The sequence below is a fragment of the Danio aesculapii genome, chromosome 22 (assembly GCF_903798145.1).
Source record: "Danio aesculapii chromosome 22, fDanAes4.1, whole genome shotgun sequence".
Taxonomy (NCBI): Eukaryota; Metazoa; Chordata; class Actinopteri; order Cypriniformes; family Danionidae; genus Danio; species Danio aesculapii.
In genome coordinates, this window is record NC_079456.1 from 411781 (window position 1) to 431780 (window position 20000).

General features: G+C 41.6%; 4 protein-coding genes across 4 annotated transcripts in view; all 4 read right to left on the bottom strand.

Moving 5' to 3' along the window:
- The window catches only part of necap2 (NECAP endocytosis associated 2), a 5200-nt gene extending 3663 nt beyond the window's left edge, over positions 1-1537 (bottom strand). Inside the window, exons 1-2 of the mRNA XM_056448341.1 lie at positions 1398-1537; positions 910-1010 (exon numbers count right to left, since the gene is read on the bottom strand). Of these exons, the coding sequence (XP_056304316.1) occupies positions 910-1010; positions 1398-1498 (202 nt within the window). The 5' untranslated portion in view covers positions 1499-1537. The remainder of the gene's footprint in view (positions 1-909; positions 1011-1397) is intronic.
- Positions 1538-2930: 1393 nt separating this feature from the next.
- tmem240b (transmembrane protein 240b) lies at positions 2931-7802 on the bottom strand. Its single transcript, XM_056448025.1, has 4 exons — positions 7356-7802; positions 7087-7193; positions 4430-4638; positions 2931-3411 (listed from the first exon to the last, which is right to left on the bottom strand). The coding sequence occupies exons 1-4, from the start codon at positions 7395-7397 to the stop codon at positions 3233-3235; spliced, it is 537 nt and encodes a 178-aa protein (XP_056304000.1). The 5' UTR covers positions 7398-7802; the 3' UTR covers positions 2931-3232.
- Positions 7803-9620: 1818 nt separating this feature from the next.
- On the bottom strand, positions 9621-18519 carry ssu72 (SSU72 homolog, RNA polymerase II CTD phosphatase). Its single transcript, XM_056448098.1, has 5 exons — positions 18325-18519; positions 17415-17558; positions 10970-11109; positions 10591-10709; positions 9621-10058 (listed from the first exon to the last, which is right to left on the bottom strand). Exons 1-5 carry the CDS (start codon positions 18402-18404, stop codon positions 9957-9959), a joined length of 585 nt encoding a protein of 194 aa, XP_056304073.1. The 5' UTR covers positions 18405-18519; the 3' UTR covers positions 9621-9956.
- A 911-nt stretch (positions 18520-19430) lies between these two features.
- The window catches only part of fndc10 (fibronectin type III domain containing 10), a 1657-nt gene continuing 1087 nt past the window's right edge, over positions 19431-20000 (bottom strand). The window contains exon 2 of the mRNA XM_056448031.1: positions 19431-20000. This exon is cut by the window's right edge and continues 880 nt beyond it. The gene's annotated coding sequence lies outside the window, so the exon portion shown is untranslated.

Sequence of the window (20000 nt, forward strand, 5' to 3'; positions counted from 1 at the left end):
GACCTAATACTAATGCACGCTATCCCATAATGCACTGCGAAAGAATTCATGAATGAAGTGAAAAGCCGCGACTGACGCAGAGAGGTCATGTGATCATGACAGATGGAGGATGAAGAACATCTGAATTACACTCACACTAGAACAAACTTTACTAACGCCTGTGTAGTAAACTCTACTGCAGTACACTTCCTGGTTAAGTGCACAGTGTGTCATTTGGGACACATCCTCCTCTGACAGACTGCGCTTGGGTTATGTTCCACACGTTCATTCCGGCCAATCAAAATGCAGATTAAAGTATTTCAAAGACACATCCAGCCAATGAGAGATGTGGATGCTGTCAGAAGCCCGGCTGTGTTGTCATGTGACGGCATGTTGGTGTTCAGGTGGTGATCAGAGGAATCAGTGTGACGTGAAACTGAACAACAGATCAACTGTTACACAGCGCACACTGCCTGACCTTCATTCAGAACCAGACTACAGATATAAAAGCATAAACACACACACGCGCACACACACACACACGCACGCACGCGCACAGCTCGACCGTCTTTCAGCTGAGATGTTAAACTGAGCTCCTGACTCTCTGTGCTCATTAATAATCTCAGGGCACTCCTGGTGAAGAGTAGTGGTGTACCCCCCGGTGTCCTGATCAAACTCCTCCATCAGCCCTTACCCATCATGGCCTCCCAATCATCCCCTGAATGGGCTCTATCACTCCCCCTACAGCTGGTGTGTGGTGAAGCGCTGGTGCTGTCGTCCTGTGGCTGCCAGAGTGGAGGTGTGGAGAGACCCCCTCATGATGAAGCGCTTTAGGTGTATGACCATACACGATACATGCCCTAACGTTCACAAATACACACATTACCTTACACAGACAGGTGTGTGTGTGTGTGTGTGTGTGTGTGTCACCTGTGTTTCTGTCCTCTAGTTTAATGTAGGCTGTTTTTCCTTTAGCTGTGATCTTCATTCGACCGCTCCACGCCGGCTCGTCCAGCTTCCAGTCTGCTGCCCTGAAACAGTCAATAATCAATAATCAATACAATATCTACAGCAGCGATAACACACACACACACACACACATCTGAGCTTGGCATTAAGCAGCATATATTCAGTTTTGTGTTCTCAGTTGTGGCGCGGTTCTCCAGAATAATCTGAGTTCAGATCTCAGCCGGAAGAGTCGCTCATTAATATTCATACACCGCTCATTAATATTCATGAGTTCTGTCATACGCTCTGATCGAACAGGTGATCGATCTGAGTATCAGAATCAGCGGATCTGATCGAGTATTAATCGATGACAGTGAGAGTGAGCCCGCGGTTTGGCAGACCTCAGGGTTATCTGCGGCGGTGACGGCTGATTAACCGGTAACCGGCGCTGCTGATCGGCGGGGGCTCACCGGTATCCGCGGTTCGAGCTTCTGGGCGGGATTCGGTAAACGTGAACTTCTGCCTTCACGCACAGCACCGACTCATACAGCGCGTTCCCATCCGCCATCATCACGGCAAAACAACCGACACGTCACTGCGCTTCCGCTTCCCTCTGCCGAGAGCGACGTAAAAGTCCCTCCGCGGCTGCATAATACAACACACACACACAGAGAGATAAACACAAACAATAACAATGGTCCTCACATATTTCCCGTATTACATGTTTGTTTCCATAGCTTCCAAGAATCCATAAATGTCCACATGCTGATAAATAATGCTATGGCAGTTGTTTTAACCTTAATATACTGGATTAAATCGCCTCTTCCTACAGTTACGGGAGAGTTTAACAAGCAGGAAATGGTCATGGTCCGGTGACATCGCCACACTTTTTTGTAGCTGGAGAAATGGACTCGTTTCCTTTTAGTATAGTACTCTATTTTTACGGCTCGTTTGTGTAAATTTATTACATTTATTATTATCATTACTATAGTTGTAATACTTTTAGTTACCGATATCTCCGCTGTGATCAAATTAAACCCACACACATACTTACAGAATAAAAGTCCCGGTTCAACAACATCCGAGTCACACTTTAACGTTGATTAATCGGTGAATTTAATGAGAGTTTATGTCAAATGAGGCCAGATGAAAGATTAAAGAACATTAAACAAACACATCATCATTAAAGAAAAGATCATAGCTGAATACTAATAATAGTGTTGTTTGTCCAGTGCTAGAATGAGAGATGATGGACATCATTTGAAAATAACCCATACAAGCTCATTTACATATTCGTGACACGTGATTATAATAATATATTTACTAATATTAAAATGTAATTTAAACAGACCCCATTCAATTCTTTACTGAAGTTCAGATTTAAATAAAGTGTTTATTTGCTTCATTTAGTTAGATGACAGTGATAGTCATATTTATTCTTCAGTCTTTTAAATTTAGCACACACAATAGTAAAATTGAGGAAATATCTACATGTTGGAGACCAGTTCAGCAATACCCAACAGCTCATTTACATACTTATAAAGATATTTAGATGATTATGAATTTAATATTATTATTTCAGAATTATTATAAGTGTTTAAATATATATATATTCACAAAAATACATGGTGCGGGTCAAAATGAGTGGCTTTCATTTGTGTCACAAATCATTAGGAAATCAAGTAAAACTCTTGTGCCATTAATATGATGTCCTACTGTAAATATATCACATATTTTTTAAAAATAGGATTTGTTTAGTCTCTTAAACTGTGAATGCGAACACATTTCAACCATTCATTAATTGTGATATTAGATGAACACAAATAATAATAAATAATCAAACTGCATAGTGTGAATGAATAAACTGAATGAGCATCACTGTGTGTCCTCTACAGCCCGTCTCATTTAAAGACACTGAACTTATCCAAACCACAGCCTAGTGTGTTATTCTCCCATATGAGGGAAATACACACGCGCACACGCGCGCGCACACACACGCACGCACACGCACGCACACACACGCACACACACGCACACACACACACACGTGAGTCTGAAAGCAAAGCTGTGCTCCATCAAACCATCACTTTAATGTCACACAAACAGCGAACACAGCAGCGGATCGGCTGGACTACACATTACCCAGCATGCCCTGTGCTAAAACAGTTACCCTGTACACAAATAGTGGTCTAAAAAATGCAAACCCCTCCCCCGGTGACGAGTCGACCCCTACAAAACTAACACTCACAACACCCGTGTAAAACACACAGCAAGCAGAAACACACACAGAGAGTTTGTTTGTCTGTCAGAGTCTGCGCGGGCTCGGGTGGCCGTTGTGGTAGAGCTTCTGGCGCACGTGGACCACATTATTAGCGGCGGCGTCTGCGGTGTCCTCACGGCGCGTCTGCAGGCGTCTGCGCAGCTCCCGCAGGTTACAGACACGAGAAACCCACCGCCATGACCTCCACACATCACCGTCAGCTCCTGAACACACACACACACACTCGGTCAGCTTCGGCTGTATATATTAGCTGTAATGAGAGAGCTCCCTCATCCTCCACAGACAGCAGGACACACTCACAGAACAGGAAACACACTCTCAGTAGACTCCTCCTCTGTATTGACTATATTCTCTATGAAGGGAAGACGCTGCACGCAGTTTATATGAGCGAATCTAAACAAATGAAGTTACGAGAGTTCCTCTTAACGTGTCTACATTCAGCTCGTATAAACGCTCTGCAGCATCTCACCTGTAAAACATTTAGAGAATCCTTGATGAAGCACTTCACTGTGCATGCGTCTCGTTATTTACATTCATACATTTAGCAGCAGTGTGAATGAATGAATGGATGACAGAATGAATGAATGACAATGACTGAATGAATGACAATGAATTAATAGATGACAGAATGAATGAATCACAGAATGAATGAATGAATGACTGAATGAATGAATGGATGACAGAATAATTGAATGAATGAATGAATGAATGAATGAATGAATGAATAAGAATGACAAAATGAATGGATGACAGAATAAATGAATGAATAAATGAATGAATGAATGAATTAATAAAAGAATGACAAAATGAATGGATGACAGAATGAATGAATGGATGACAAAATAAATGAATGACAATGAATGAATGAATGAATGTATGAATGAAAGAATGACAAAATGAATGACAAAATGAATGAATGACAATGAAAAAAATGACAGAATGAATGACAGAATAAATGAATGCATGTATGAATGAGAGAATGAATGACAGAATGAATGACAAAATGAATGAATGAAAAAAAATGACAGAATGAATGACAGAATAAATGAATGCATGTATGAATGAGAGAATGAATGACAGAATGAATGACAAAATGAATGAATGAAAAAAAATGACAGAATGAATGACAGAATAAATGAATGCATGTATGAATGACAGACAGAATGAATGACAAAATGAATGAATGATTAAAAAGACAGAATGAATGAATGAATGGATCACCGTAGTGTCTGCTGCTCCTCCAGAAGCGCAGTGCACAGTGAAAGGCTCCGTCCAGCCACAGCAGGATCCAGCTGATGCAGAAGCCCATCAGGAGACCCAGAACCAGATCCAGCTCCTGTTTGCTGACACTGCTGCCTGCCGGCGGGGCCCCAGAACCTGCGGAGAGCGAGCCCGAGCCCTCGTATGGGATCACATACTCCACATGATGCCTACCAGACAAGAAGAACATCAGAACATCACTGTACACTCAGGAAAACGATCTAAAACTGGATCACATACTGCACACGACGCCTACCAGAACATCACTGTACACTCAGGAAAACAATCTAAATGAGTCTGCTGAACTCTGGAGGAACGGCTCATCACATTATGACATCCTGAACCGCGCAAACGTTTAAATTATTTTCCATTTTAAATGCAAACCTGTTACGAATAAAGTTATTTTAAAACCGTGACAGAGCTGACAGTAAAGATAACAGAGTTGACAGTAACAGAGATGACGGTAACAGAGTTGACGCTAACAGAGTTGACGGTAGCAGAGATGATGATTACGGAGTTGACGCTAATAGAGTTGATGCTAACAGAGTTGACGGTTACAGAGATGACGATTACGGAGTTGACGATTACGGAGTTGACGCTAACAGAGATGATGATTACAGAATTGACGGTAACAAAATTGACGGTAACAGAGTTGACGGTTACAGAGATGACGGTTACAGAGATGACGATTTCGGAGTTGACGCTAACAGAGATGATGGTAACAAGGTTGACGATAACAAGGTTGATGATAACAGAATTGACGATAACAGAATTGACGATAACAGAGATGATGATTACAGAGTTGACGATAAAAAAATTAACGGTAACAGAGTTGACGATAACAGAGTTGACGGTAGCAGAGATGACGGTAGCAGAGATGATGATTACAGAATTGACGATAACAAAATTGACGGTAACAGATGACGATTACAGAGATGAACGTAACAGAGCTGACGATAATAGAGTTGACTCTAACAGAATTTACGATAACAGAATTGACGGTAACAGAGTAGACGGTAACAGGGTTGATTGTAACACGGTTGACGTTAATGGTTGATGATAACATTGTCCATCATTTTGTGCTTTAGCTTCAGATGCTAAGCTCAAACCAGACTTGAGTTTTTTCTTGGAGACACAGAATATACCTGCAGTTCTAGAATTGGCGTGGCTAAGCATATTTGGCGTAATCAGAGCCGTCTGAAAATAACTGATGATCCAGAGAGGAAGCAGATGAGCAGATTTTGATTAAAGATAAACAAAACAAACATTTATTAGTGGATTAACTCACACAGATTAACTGTTTACTTCATGACTAGCAATGTGTGCTAGTAAAATAAACATGGTAAATGTGGACTTTAAGAGGACAGTCACACGTAATCTGTGATCTGATTACAGTTTATAAGTAACTCACACAACACAGCGCTTCACACACACATCTGATCAGCAGAAACTCCAGCACTGAAGCGCAGATACTGATGATGGAGTGCAGGAGCGCACACACACACACACACACACACACACACACACACACACACACACACACACACACACACACACACACACACACACACACACACACACACACACACTCACTACAGCACAGTCTGTAGGCATCTTTCCTCATTAGGTTATCCTACTCATCAGTGCGCATGTTTGTTTGTGCATTTCATCAAGCATTCTCATGCGCTATTCTAAACTGCAGATATAAATAAGTGTATGAATCTCAGATCTCTGGAGTGTACAGCAGAGCACTGGCGTGGGTCTCTGTCTCCGTCAGACTCATCAGTGTGTGGGAGTGGATCTCTCCAGCTTCAGCTCTGCTGTGTCTCTGTAATGTGACCTGCTCTTGTTTTCATCTGCTGATGTTCAGCGGTTCAGCAGTTCAGGTGTCCGGTGTTCAACAAGCTCTTCTCCATCACCTGTGACGGAGGCTCAGATGACCACCAACTCACCCAAATAACCCAAACCCAGCACTGGAAAACTACTGAGCCGAACACCTGACTGTCTCACACACATCCACCTTTCATAAAGCAGCAGTGTGTCGTCAGGAGCCATGGGGGCTACTTTTCCATGGCCTGACTGTGATCTTTGACTTGTTCATTAAATAAACCCAATCTATTTTCAGCTCTGTGGAGTCAAAAGGTCCAGTTGTTTAATGTTTGTTTAGGTAATCTTCAATGAAAACCTGAGCATCTGCCTCTGGGTTTGGATTGGCTCCTTCTCTGATGACGTCAGATTGACGCTACAACATTCTTAGCCACGCCCCTCTAACCGTTAGTTTGCTATGAGGGATCGATGCTCAAATTAGGCTGTCGAATAAGCTTCTCCATGTAAAAGCCGAAAACTGAGCTTATCTGCTCTGCAGCTGATGATCAACAGTAAAAATTAGGCTTTTATTCTGATTATATGCAGTCATGGCACACTATACAGTGCACTGTCGAGTTTTTGATCATATTCAGTGCAGAAAAGGAAAGATTTGTCACCAATAATCACTCCATTTGCTGAAACACAGAGAAAGTTGAACTCAAAATCAGCTCAGAGTGGAAAAAACGACCCAGCAGCACACAAGGGTTAAATAAACAGAAGTTTCTAGCAAAAACAAACAAGGTGCGTCCTACCTGCCGCAGGTGCAGTGACACACGCGCTCGGGTCCGCGCATGCGCGGTAGGATGAAGTTGTGAAATCGGTCCAGCAGCGCGTTCATGTCGGACACACACACGATGGCCTGGAAAACAGCAAAACTACTGCCATTTCCCCGCGATCAGCGTTTAACTCTGCACCGCAACATGTTTCTCCACAGAACACCACACAATTATCAGTAAAGTTGAGCTGCAGGCAGGCAGAGTTATGTAATTCCTCAGCAGAATCTTCACACAGATCTTCTTACCAGCACCAGAACCGCTCCAGCCAGCATAAACATCATCTTCATCCACACACCATCATCATCATCATCATGATCATCACGGCGCGGAGATGCTCCTCACGGAACACACACACACCATCATCATCATCATCATCATCACATAAATGAGACCGAATTCAGCTCATCTGACCACCATCATCATCCTCATCTTCCGTCAAGCTGAGCTCGTCCGCGCGGGTCTCCGGTGTGTGTGTGCGCCCGAGCAGAGGTGCTGTTTCCGGCGGAGCATCAGATGGCTCACCTGCGGCTCGCTCGGGTGTTCCTCCGCGCGCGTCTACAGCTCGAGTGCGTGCCTGCGTGTTCACGTGTGTGTGTGTGTGTGTGTGTGTGTAAGTGAAGCTGCTGGACTCGGGCTGTATCGGATCTCAGATCAGTCCATTAGTTTAATGAGCAGCTCCTGCGTCAGGCTCATCTGGAATAACAGACCCGAGGAGGACGCGCGCGCACACACACACACACACGCACTCTCTCTCTCTCTCTCACACACACACTCATATTTACACCGCTTGTGATATTGGCGCGCTCATAGTTATTTTATAACTGGTAGTTTATGGACGCTTAATTTAACACAGATTAAAATAATAATAAACACACATATTTCCATGTATTTAAATGTGTCAGAAACATGTAAATATTTGATTTTGGCCCCTTTTATTTGCCCTTTTCTGCTTCTGTGTCCAATTTCATGTCATGTCTAATATTTTATAGGAATAAATAACGTGCAACATGTTTGTTAGGAATTTTATGCATTATGAAATAGATATTTTACAGTATCTTCAGCGATGTTTCAGGTATATGTGAATATATTGCTGTTCCGTATGTGAAATACTCCTTTAGACAGTACTGGAGTGTTTTAATGATACTATAGTAAAGTGTGTCTGTATAGTACACCTCTTTAACCAATGCTTCAGGATAGTGTAGTATTGACTATAGTGGACAGATAAACTCTAACACACACTGTGATATACTTCAGTTTTACTACAGTAAACTGGTGTGTGTTGTAGAATAATTCACCCTACAGCTGTAGAAATGGTTTATATCAGTATGAGTAATATTATTAGTGATATTTCAACTCTTCAGTCAGTGTGTGTGCAAATAAACTCATGCTTGTGGTTTAGTTCAAAAACACTCCTCAGTAAACTCAGTCTGTGAAACTGCACGGTTACGGGTCACCTGTCAGCGTTCACACAGTTAACTGACTATAAATATGATACAGACTTTATTAAAGCTGAACTGCTGAGTTCAAATGAAAGCTACCGCATTATTATTATTATTATTATTATTATTATTATATAGTGACAGAATATCAGAACAGTTTAAAGATACAGGAGCTGTTTTCACCACACCATGCTGATCTTCTCAAGTCTGAGTGAAATCTAAATTAATTAATTAATTAGAGCACGGTATTCTTTAGGTGATCAATTCATCTGTACAAGTTATTCCACTGGGGCGGCTCAGTGGTCAGCACTGTGGCCTCACAGTAAGAAGGTCTCTGGTTTGAGTCTCGGCTGGGTCAGTTGGTGTTTCTGTGTGGAGTTTGCATGTTCTCCCCGTGTTGGTGTGGGTTTCCTCCGGGTGCTCTGGTTTCCCCCACAGTCCAAACACATGCGCTATAGGGGAACTGATCAACTAAACTGGCCATAGTGAATGAGTGTGTGTGTGTGTGTGTGGATGAGTTTCCCAGTACTGGGTTGCGCCTGAAAGGGCATCTGTGTAAAACATATGCTGGAATAGTTGGTGGTTCATGCCGCTGTGGTGACCCCTGATGAATAAGGGACTAAGCTGAAGGAGAATGAACGAATGTTTTGTTAATCTTCAGTCTGAGCATCAGCTTCTGCATTTGGATTGGCTCCTCCTCTGTTGACGTCAACTATTCGTAGCCACGCCCCTTTTACGTTAGCTTGCTATGTGGGAATGCTGAGCCAAAAGGAAGCCCCGCCCCTACTCAATATTCAGCAGGAAGCAGATCAACACGCTGAAATAAGCCAGCAAATTCACTCGTGATCGAAGCACACTCAGCAAGCCACGCCCCTTTCAATATCACCGCCCTCATTACTAGCCACGCCCCTCATTGCTGAGTGGCTGACGTGTGTTTTGGGACACTGTGTTCAGACACCTCCTCAAACAATCCTCTGCATGAGTGCGTGCGTGCGTGCGTGTGTGTGGTGAACATCCGCTCCACTCCTCTCCTTCAGACACACAGCACACATGAACACCCGGCAGCAGCTGTGCTATTAACATCAGCGAGGCTTTATTCATTCACTCGATCGCTCTTTCACAGCGCAATATTTACAAAAATAATAATGTCAGGCACTCTGGGCTGCGTCAGGTACAATTACAGACTCCTCCTCCTCCTCCTCCTCATCATCATCATCATCATGTACAGAAACTGAAGAGAGGCAGGCAGACGTCCTCCGGGGGCTTCACCCCTCATTAAATAGGAAAGAAAGAAATTCATCAGAAAGTAAAGGTGTGGAGCTGTCGTCCTCCACGTGACGGAGGTGTGTGTGTGTGTGTGTGTGTGTGCTGGGGTCGGAGGTCACACACACACACACTCGGCTGTGGTCAGTAAAAGCAGACGCTGTGCAGGAACGGCCGATGGCTCTTCTCCTCGAACTCCTGCAGCAGCTCATCCATCTCGTTCTCCATATCGTCTGTGTGCTGAATCTGACACACACACACACACACACACGTCAACACAACTCAAAAACATCAAAGCTGCAGATTTCATTTCTACCTAAACAACACTGTGTGTGTGTGTGTGTGTGTGTGTGAGAGAGAGAGAGTGTGTGTGTATGTATATGAGTGTGTATGGTATGTGTGATAGACAGAGTGTGTGTGTGTGTGAGAGAGAGAGAGAAAGAGAGAGAGAGAGAGAAAGAGAGAGCGTGTGTATTTGAGTGTGTGTGTGTATGGTATGTGTGATAGAGAAAGTGTGTGTGTGAGTGTCAGGGTTAGGGTGTGTTTATGAGAGAGATAAAGAGAGAGTGTGTGTGTGTGGTATGAGGTGTTGTTTGTGAGTTGGACTGTGTGTGTATGGTGTGTCTGTGAGTGTGGTGTGAATAGTGTGTGTATGTCTGTCCATGCGCGTGTATGTGGTGTGTTATATGTGTGTATGGTGTGTGTGCGCGCATGTGAATAGTGTGTGTATATGAATGGTGTGTGTGTGTGTGTGTGTGTGTTGTGCTGCAGTACTCACACACTGGCAGAGTTCACAGATGAGGAAGGCTCCGAGTGTCGCCTCTTCATGATTATCCTGAATGTCCACATTGATGACGTGAACCGGCTGGAAGGACTCCTGCTCACGAGAGTTCAGGTCTGAGACACACACACACACACACACACACAAGTCAGTATGGAGATCATTTACTTTTTGTGTGTGTGTGTACATGTTTTTATATCCCAGTGGGGACCTAAACCTGAATGCACACAGACTCATGGGGACCTGTGTCAACTAAACGGAGTCCATGAGGAACAGGGCTGATGAATGAGCCAGAATGGAGGATTGTGTGCTGTGAGGGTTGAGTTTAGAGAATAAACAGTCTGTCCAGTGTGTGTGAGTGTGTGTGTCCGCTCACCCTCCAGCACCTGGTCATAGACTCGCTCCTCACAGGTGATCACCAGGTCAAACTGGTCTCTGCAGCTCTGGAAGCGTTCAGGACGAGACTTGATGCGCTTGTTGCGGTCCAGCATGTGCAGGATCCCATTCTGTGTGTATCTGAGCAGCACACGGTCAAGGAAAACACACATACACACACACACACACACACACAGCAGAACGTTCACCTCATTCCTGCAGGCTAATAATATAATAATGTGCACTAGACAACACTAACAGCAGCAGATCTCCTTCTGGAACACACTCATCAGTTATTATACAGTTATACACTTCATTTACTACCCAGAAGAGTGTAAATCTGGGCTTAATGATTAGATTTTCAAAAGTGCACCACACACACACACACACACACACATTTCAGACATCTAAATAAAGAAAATAAATTAAATAAACCCTGGATCAAACATCTCACAGTTAAAGAAACCAAGACGAATTAAAGCAGGAGGACAGAGCAGCGCAGGCCGTCTTCATTATCAGTCCGTTAACAACACTGTACACACACACACACACACACTGCCATCACTACACTGTGCTAAACACCAGCCTCTTCCTCAGCCTGTCTGTCTTAAAGAGACAGCTCACAATATAATGATTTGGGTAATGAGGTCATTTCCTCACTCTGGTCCAAACCTGAGTCTCCTTCTGATCAACACAACAGATACTCTGAAGGGAAACAGTACTGTCTGTTCCTACCAGGGGAATCAACAGCTCTTCTTTACAGCATTCTTCTAAATATCTTCTTTTGTGTTCATCAGAAGAAACTCATACTTGAGTGAGGAGGAAACCTTGTAAAGCAGTGCTTGTTTGCTGGAGAAACGACATGACCTGATATATGAAGACGTCTGTTTAATATTTTAATTATTCAAATAAAGCGAGTTTATGCTAAATATAAAAACAAGCGTCCGCTAACTGGCTGAGAAAAGCCTTGTGAAGTTCATTTCTGCATCTGAACCTGTTTGTTCTCACGTTAAGCATCAACATTTAGCAGAAAATGAAGAGATCCGAGAGTCTTAAAGGGACAGTTCACCTCAAAATAAGCCTGCACTCATTATTTACCCTCCTACAAGTGGTTCCAAACCTTCTTCTGTTGAACACAAAAGGAGATATCTTAAAGTCAGCCAGTAACCATTGACCTCCACAGGATTTGTGTTTCCTACTATGGAAGTCATTTCTATAAAATATCTTCTTCAGGTGTTAAACTAGTCTAAATCTGTCTCTTTAAGACACCTGAATGACTGATTACTACAGTATAAACGTCAGACCACACCTGCTGTCTCCAGATCAGCACAAACACTCACCCCTGACACTAATCTGCACCTTCCCTCAGTCCCTCAAACACCAGCAGTATTATAGGAATAAAGCACAGTTCTGATGTCTGAGTTGTAGTGTAAATATTACTGCTTTTCAGAAACGCTCCATGAAGCCTCCAAACATTGATGAGTCTTTCACTTTGAGTAAGTGGTTCAGAGCGCATATCTGAAAAAGCCACACAGAATCTGTCGACTTTTTTTTGTTTTTTTCCATTTATGCACAGAATTTAATAATAATACTAATAAATAAAAAAGCTGAACAATTATATGGAATGTTTTCAAGATTTTAGGAGCTGAAAACCTTAAAAAATAACTTCTTAAAGGAACAGTACACGCAAAACTGTTAATTATTATTACTTACTCTCCCTTAAGTGGTTTTAAACCTTTCCTCATTCAGCTGAACACAAAAGAAGAGATTTTGAAGAATGCTGAGAACCTGTAACCACTGACTTTAATTGTAGGAAAAACTAATACTATGGAGTTCAATGGTTACTGGTTTTCTTCAAAACATCGTGTGCATTCAACAGGAGAAACAAGCTTTGCAACAAGTGAAACTGAAGACTTATAGAATTGATATTTCTGGGTGAATTGTCCCTTCACATTAATTTTTCTTAAGACTTACAATGCAATGCAAGCTCTTGTTTGATAAACAAAGCTACAATATTTTTTAACTAATCTACTAAGACTAGAAAATAATTGTGTAGAAGAAATTGAACTATACACAGAACATCGAAACATTAGCATATTATTCAATAACATAACTGAAAGACCCATTTAAAAAGCTGAATGTAGACACTTTTAGAAACTATTCACTAATATACCCAAATAATAAATAAATATAATATATAAAATAAACACACCCTGAACTGACCCTGAAGACATTAGAGCTTGTTCTGTGCACAAAAGTATTCTTGTAGCTTCGTAACATTAGGACTAATCCACTGAGGACTCCTGCTGTCTATGGAGGATCAGAAAGCTATCATAATTCACCCAAAATATCTTCATCTGTGTCTGAAGATAAACGGGTTAGTAATTAATAACGAAAGTTCAGTTTTTGTGTGAACTGCCCCTTTAAGAGGTGACTGTTTTCCAGGTCCAAGCCTCTACTGTCCTCAATAGAGATGTGCATTTATGACCACTGTCCTGTCACGATCACCATCACTAAAGACAATCTTACCAAAATATGGTGTATATACAGTCTCTTGAACCCCTTAAAGGGGCAGTTCACACCAAATATGATCATTTACTCGCTGTCTTCCTTCTGTTAAACACAAAACAAGATATTCTGAAGAATGCTGGAAATAAAATCTATAGCAGGAACAAAAGCATTGTTATTCCCCACAGTATCTCTCAGGATATCTTCCTTCGTGTTCAACAGAAGAAAATTAAACCATTCTCATTTTTTTGGCAATCGATTCCTTCTAATCTGTTTATTAAATATTCATCCTGTCTGACCATCTGATATTAGATCTGAATCATGAGGATTATATACACTATGAGGGTAAATTAGCACCATAATTTAATCCTGTTTATAGTCTGATAGAGTGATAAACTGCGGTGCGCGACGGCAGAATAAGTTTACTAAACAAGTTAATTAAAAACTCAAACAGACGAGACGCATTTGATCGTATGCTAACACATAATGCTATTGTGTCTCGCTTTAACACTTGATTAGAGATGGCTGCTTTCCAAACACTGCTTCACAAAGCTTGGAAACCTTTATCTTTAAACTGGAACATCCATCTTTAGTTTTGAATCGGCGGTGCGCAGCGCATATCAAATAGGCAAGAACATGTGACTTCAGTAAACGAGGCTGTCATAATGGTTTCGAAAAGCTTCACATGCGTAATTTCTCCACTGGGGGGTGATCTGTGCGATATCACTCATGCGGGTTCACTCAGATCGCCCTCTAGTGGAGAATCACTGAACGGGTTTTTATTGTTTTAACTGACCACAGATCAGTTTTACCAGTTTGTGGTCATTTTAAGTGAGGCATTAGCAAAATTAAAAGGAATATTAGTTATCAGTCTCTTGTTGGCCTGTTTAGCCTGAGCTGTACTTTGTACTTCAGTGGTCCCTCGCTAGTTCACTTTTTCGCCGCCATGCAGTTTCATGGTTTTGTTCGTGTAATTTGACGTTTTTTTCTACAGCGCATTGTGTTCTGCGTCCTGATTGGCTGTAGACCACAGTCAATCAATCTCCTCCATGCCGTATCTTCTGTACAGTACTGAATGCGTTCAGCTCACCAAATTGACTGAAATCTTGGATCCCGAGCAGTGTGACTGTACTGTACTGCATGTTTGCGAGTTCCCCCCCACAATGTCGACAAAACGTTCTGCACAGTCAAAGGCTTCTGCGGTAGCACCCAAACGTCAGAGGAAGATGCTAATCATCGCACAAAAACTTGAACTTCTGGACATGCTAAAGGAAGGTAGAAGTTATGCGGCTATAGGAATAAATAAATGAAGATCCACAAGTTTTGATCTTTGATTTCACTCTATAACACTGGACTCATTTACTATGAAGGTTTGAACTTTGAGTGTTTAAACAAGAGAAAAAAAGTGTGAAAATGTGTAGATACAGCCTTAAAGCATCTATCAGGGCTTCAGCAGGTTTCACCAAGGTAAATTTAATTTATAAATGAAATTTTAGACTTATACAGGGCTAAATGTTAAGGATTTTGTTGGAATATCCCAGTTGAAGAAGATTTTCACGTTCCCTATCAAAAACATTATTAGAATTGAATACATCTAATCGATCTAATACAATAATAATAAGCATAGGTCAGGTCAGTAGCCACTAAACGGAGAACGTTTAAGCAAATGCTACTGTAAAGGAAAGTAACTAAAACATGGTAAATAGAGTTAAATGCTATTTTTAAATGAAACGTTTAACTGAGATGTATTGTTGGTGATTGTGTGCGTGTTAGTGGCCAGATTGAGCAGCTATACATGAACAGAGGAAATTTAAGACCTGCAACACTATATTTCAGTAGATTTAAGGCCTAAAATTTAGCTTGTGAGATGTAAGACATTAAGACCCCGCAGACACCCTGTCTATACTGACTGTACAAAACAAAGCAGACGACTTTGAGGATTTCGCCAATTGCAGGTTATTTTTTACAACGAAACTCCCGCGATTAACGAGGGACCACTGTGTATCATCCTTGCATCACATTACAAAAAAAGAAATGCCGCTTACGTGAGGTGGTCCTAATGAAGCGTCTATGGGGGCGGGACAGTACATTAGATGTTCATTTCTCTATTGTCTGACGTTTATCAGTTATTTCTGATAACACTCTTCCAGTTTTCTTTCATCAAATAGGAAGACAAATAAGTATTTGTGGTACTCTCCCACTCACGAAGCTTACCAACTATGATTTACAGCATCTGAAAACTCCAGAATTGTGAAAAGGCTCCATACGTTAGGCCAGGGGTGCTCAACCCTGTTCCTGGAGATCTACCATCCTGCAGATTTCAGTTGAAACCCATATCAAACACACCTGCCTGTAATCATCAAGGGCCGTTCAGGTCCTTATTAATTGGTTCAGGTGTGTTCGATCAGGGTTTGAGCTGAACTCTCCAGGTACAGGGTTGAGCATTCCTGCGTTACAGTTCTAATAATGCATGCGTTGCCTGAGTTCTTGCTGCATTGACAGCATTCTCCAGCAGGCGGCGCCAGCGTGTGCTGTTTCAGACGCTTTAACACAGTGAATCTTTTAATGTAGAAATGGGCTATATGCACACAATCTTTTACTTTTAGTCAATCAGCCCCTGGGCTTCCGGTTAATTGTCATGCCATACCAAACCTACTGAAAAAAACAGCTTAAACCAGCCTAGGCTGGTTGGCTGGTCGACCAGCCTGGTTTTAGAGGGGTTTTGGCCATTTCCAGGCTGGTTTCCGGTCATTTCTAGCCTGGTCTTAGCTGGTCAGGCTGGAAAATGACCAGTTAAAACCAGCTTGACCAGCTTAGCCAGGCTGGGAACCCAGCCAAAACCAGTTATGTCCAGCTTAAAATAGGCTGGTCAAGCTGGCTTTAGCTGGTCACTTTCCAGCCTGACCAGCTAAGACCAGCCTGGAAATGGCCAAAACCCCTCTAAAACCAGGCAACCAGCTAAAACCAGCCAACTTTAAACTGGATTTTTCAGCAGGGAAATCACTGCAATCTTCACTGCCTGAGATACGATATGAAGTGGGTATCAGACCTAACAGGAAGCACTGCATTAAATTAGATTTTTCCATGTCTTTAAAATATTGAAATTAATTTTAGCCCAGTATTTTCAATGGAATTTCTGTGCTAGCCTGCTGCTAATGACGGTGCCTGCATTCAATCTATAGGTCTTAAACTGGATTCCTGGAGGGCCGCAACTCAGCACAGTTTTGCTCCAACCCTAAAGAATTGAGTTTGAGACCACTGATTTAATGGGTCTTTCGTCTCTTTTTACACTTTAAAAATTAAACGAATGCTTAATTCTAATTAACTGATTATATTGTAATTACATTACAACACTGATGCTGTAAAAGAAACCTTGAAAATAATCACAAAGCTCTCAGCGCAAGTTCATCTTTGGCTGAAAATCACGAGCTGTGCATATAGGCCATTGGTGCAAAGCTTTTAGAAGCTTAATTTCTCCCACTACTTGTGATCGAATCACTGACAGCACATCTTGTCACTAGGTGGAATAAATTACTCAAAATAAATCAAATTTAGAAGCGTAATAAGTTTAGTCTGCCTATAAACAATCAAAAGTAGGTTATTGTGTTACTAAACATCATATTGTTCTGTAATCTGTGGAATATTAAACTAATATTATGAAGAACGCTGATCAATATTGTGCTTTAAATCTCCTTTTGTGCTCCACAGAACAGAATGAGGAAGTAAACTCATCTGTTGAACGATTCCTGAAATGTGACTAAACTATTTAAATCATGCATTATGTTTCTTCTTTAGCAAGCGTTGGGTGTTCATTCAGGACCCTCCCTAATAATCTATCGATTAATCGAGGGTTTGGTCTGCTGCGGGCGTCTCTGAATCGGGTGTGTTTCTCTGTGTGTGTGTGTGTGTGTGTGTGTGTGTGTGTGCGCTCGGGATACAGTTCCTTGTCTTTACGGACCAAGTCGTTGTACATCTGTTCATAAGTGGTTTTGAAGTCATAAATGTTGGGTTTGTCCGGAGCGGGTCCAGGGAGTTTCACATGTGTCCCTGTGCCGAAGGAGCGCACGTCGAACCCTCGCTTGCTGTAGAAATAAGAGAGACAGTGAGCAGATCAGATCAACAAACACACCTGAAAAAACCCTCTCTAACCTGCGCAGGCTCACCTGACCTACATAAACCCTCCAGACTCACCTGAGACTACTAGTTAATCTGGCTAACATAGAGTACTGTCTGGAAACCTAGCACATTAGCATTAAAAACATCATTTAAGCATTAAAACTAGTATATTTGAATGATTTCCGGTGCATTTTGGGACACATTCCATTAGGATTTATTAGCTTTAACAGGCCACCAACAGAAGGCAAATAAATGACCAGATGAAACCCAAAGGACTGTATATTAAACTCTATGATGTCTATTATAACCATTAGAGGACACCATGTGAGTGTTTCTATTGTTTGTTCGTTATTTTTCAGCATGGAGTCCCATAGTTTTACCTCCTGATGCCCTAAGCAAGCCAAACTTTCGTATTTATTATCTAAATAAACCTAAAGGCTGTTAATTCTGTCTACTCTTCCCTCAGAGTTTTCTTTTGACTCAATTTTAACGCGTTATTTTAACCAATAAAAGTAAAGATCTCCGTCCTCTTCCGTGTTTGGGACGCGCTTGTTTTCTCTAACGTTAAATCGGCGCGAAAGTGAAATCTGGTCCTCTCTAAATGAATCTCGGTTTATTTCTCGGTATCTGAATGCCTCGGTTCGCCGAAAACACCGAGCGACGGGAAAACACCGGTGAGCGGATGACGGTTCTCGCCGGGGGTTTTCGGTGATTTTCTTTTCTCGTCGTTACCTCAGGATGTTGTGCGCTTCCATGCTGCGGTTCTGGTTGCTGGAGCACACGACCGCGACACGCAGCGGATGGGGCGGCATCTCTATCTAAACTTGGACAGAAACGAACAGCTCTGCGGGGAACGCTTCGACACGAGAGCTCGGTTCGACAGATCTACCGGATCCGCGGACAGGAAGAAAATGGCGGAGGCGCTGCGCAGCTGTCAGGGAGGCGTCACAATAGGGGGAGGGGCCGTGGGCGGAGCTTTCGCTGAGGCATCAAAACACAACGCGTCCATCATGACGAATGCAGGACAGGATTCTCAGGTACTTGTATTGGTTATAATGGAAATCCCAATGGTTTTAATGGAAAATGTATTTTTTAATCTATTGGTGGCATGTTAAAGGGATAATACACCCATAAATGAAAATTTACTTATGATTTATACTCACCCTCAAGCTGTTCCAGAAGTTTCTGTCTCCTGTTGAACACAAAAGATATGTTAAAGAAAGCTGAAAACCCGCAAGCATTAACTGTCATAGTAAATATATAAATACAAAAATATAAAATAGAGACTATGGAGATTTTTCAGAATAACTTCTTTTGTGTTCAACATAAGAAGTAAAAGGATTGGAATCCGTGAAGGACAGGTAAACAATGACAGGATTTTCATTTCATTTCTATCCCTATAAATAAATTCTAATGGAATATGTAGCCTAGCTAAACAATAGAAATAAAGGAACAGTCCATTGAAAAACGAAAATTCTGACTTTTAATAATCCTATAATTGTTTGATCCAAACCGAGTTTCGATCTTAGATTTTCTTAAAACCACAGATTTCCATCGTTTTGTTTTTCCTACTATGAAAGCTTACAGATTTTCAGCTTTTTTCAAAATATCTTCTTTTATGTTCAACAGAGGAACTCATAAAGGTTTTGAACCACTTGAGGGAGAGTAAATAGTGAATAAGTGTTTGTCTTGGTGAACTGTCCCTTCAATGTACTGGTTTAAATGATTTTAAATATCTATTTCATCTATTTCCAATGTTTATTGTTCCTATTTTTCATATTCATCATATTTAGAACAAAACAATAAAACATCTTTAACAAAATAAAGCAATCCTGATGTCAAATTCAACCTCCTTTATTGAGACAAAGGTCTGTATCACAGAGAAAAAGCACAGTATTCAAATGACTGCTCAGTCAGTCGGTGGGTCCTTATTTTGGTGAATATTATTAACTCATGATTAGAAGAGTTGTGTAAAGATAAGGCATACTGCAAATTATTGGGTTTACACGCAAAAGTACAAAACTACACCCATACTCTAATGAAAGTGGAGCAGCTTGTCTTCCTCACTACTCAATGACCGTACACAGAGTCATCATTATGCCGCGATCCATTGCTTTTCTAAGACAAATGTATAACTATCAGTCTAAATATCAGTGAATCCACAGTTTTTTGGTAAAATAGAATTATTAAATGATACTATAAATGAAGATGCACATAAACACAGGTAAACAGGTATATAGAGCAAAGTGTATTGCTGTGTTCAGATTTATTTCTGCAGTTAATACTGTGACCACGATGCACGATCTGTCTTCTCTGTTCCGAACACAGTCTGTGAGTAAGCAGTGTTGTGTATCTCAGGAGCAGGATTAAGCCCTTTGCTTCTGATCCTGAGTTGTGTGTCTCTGTGT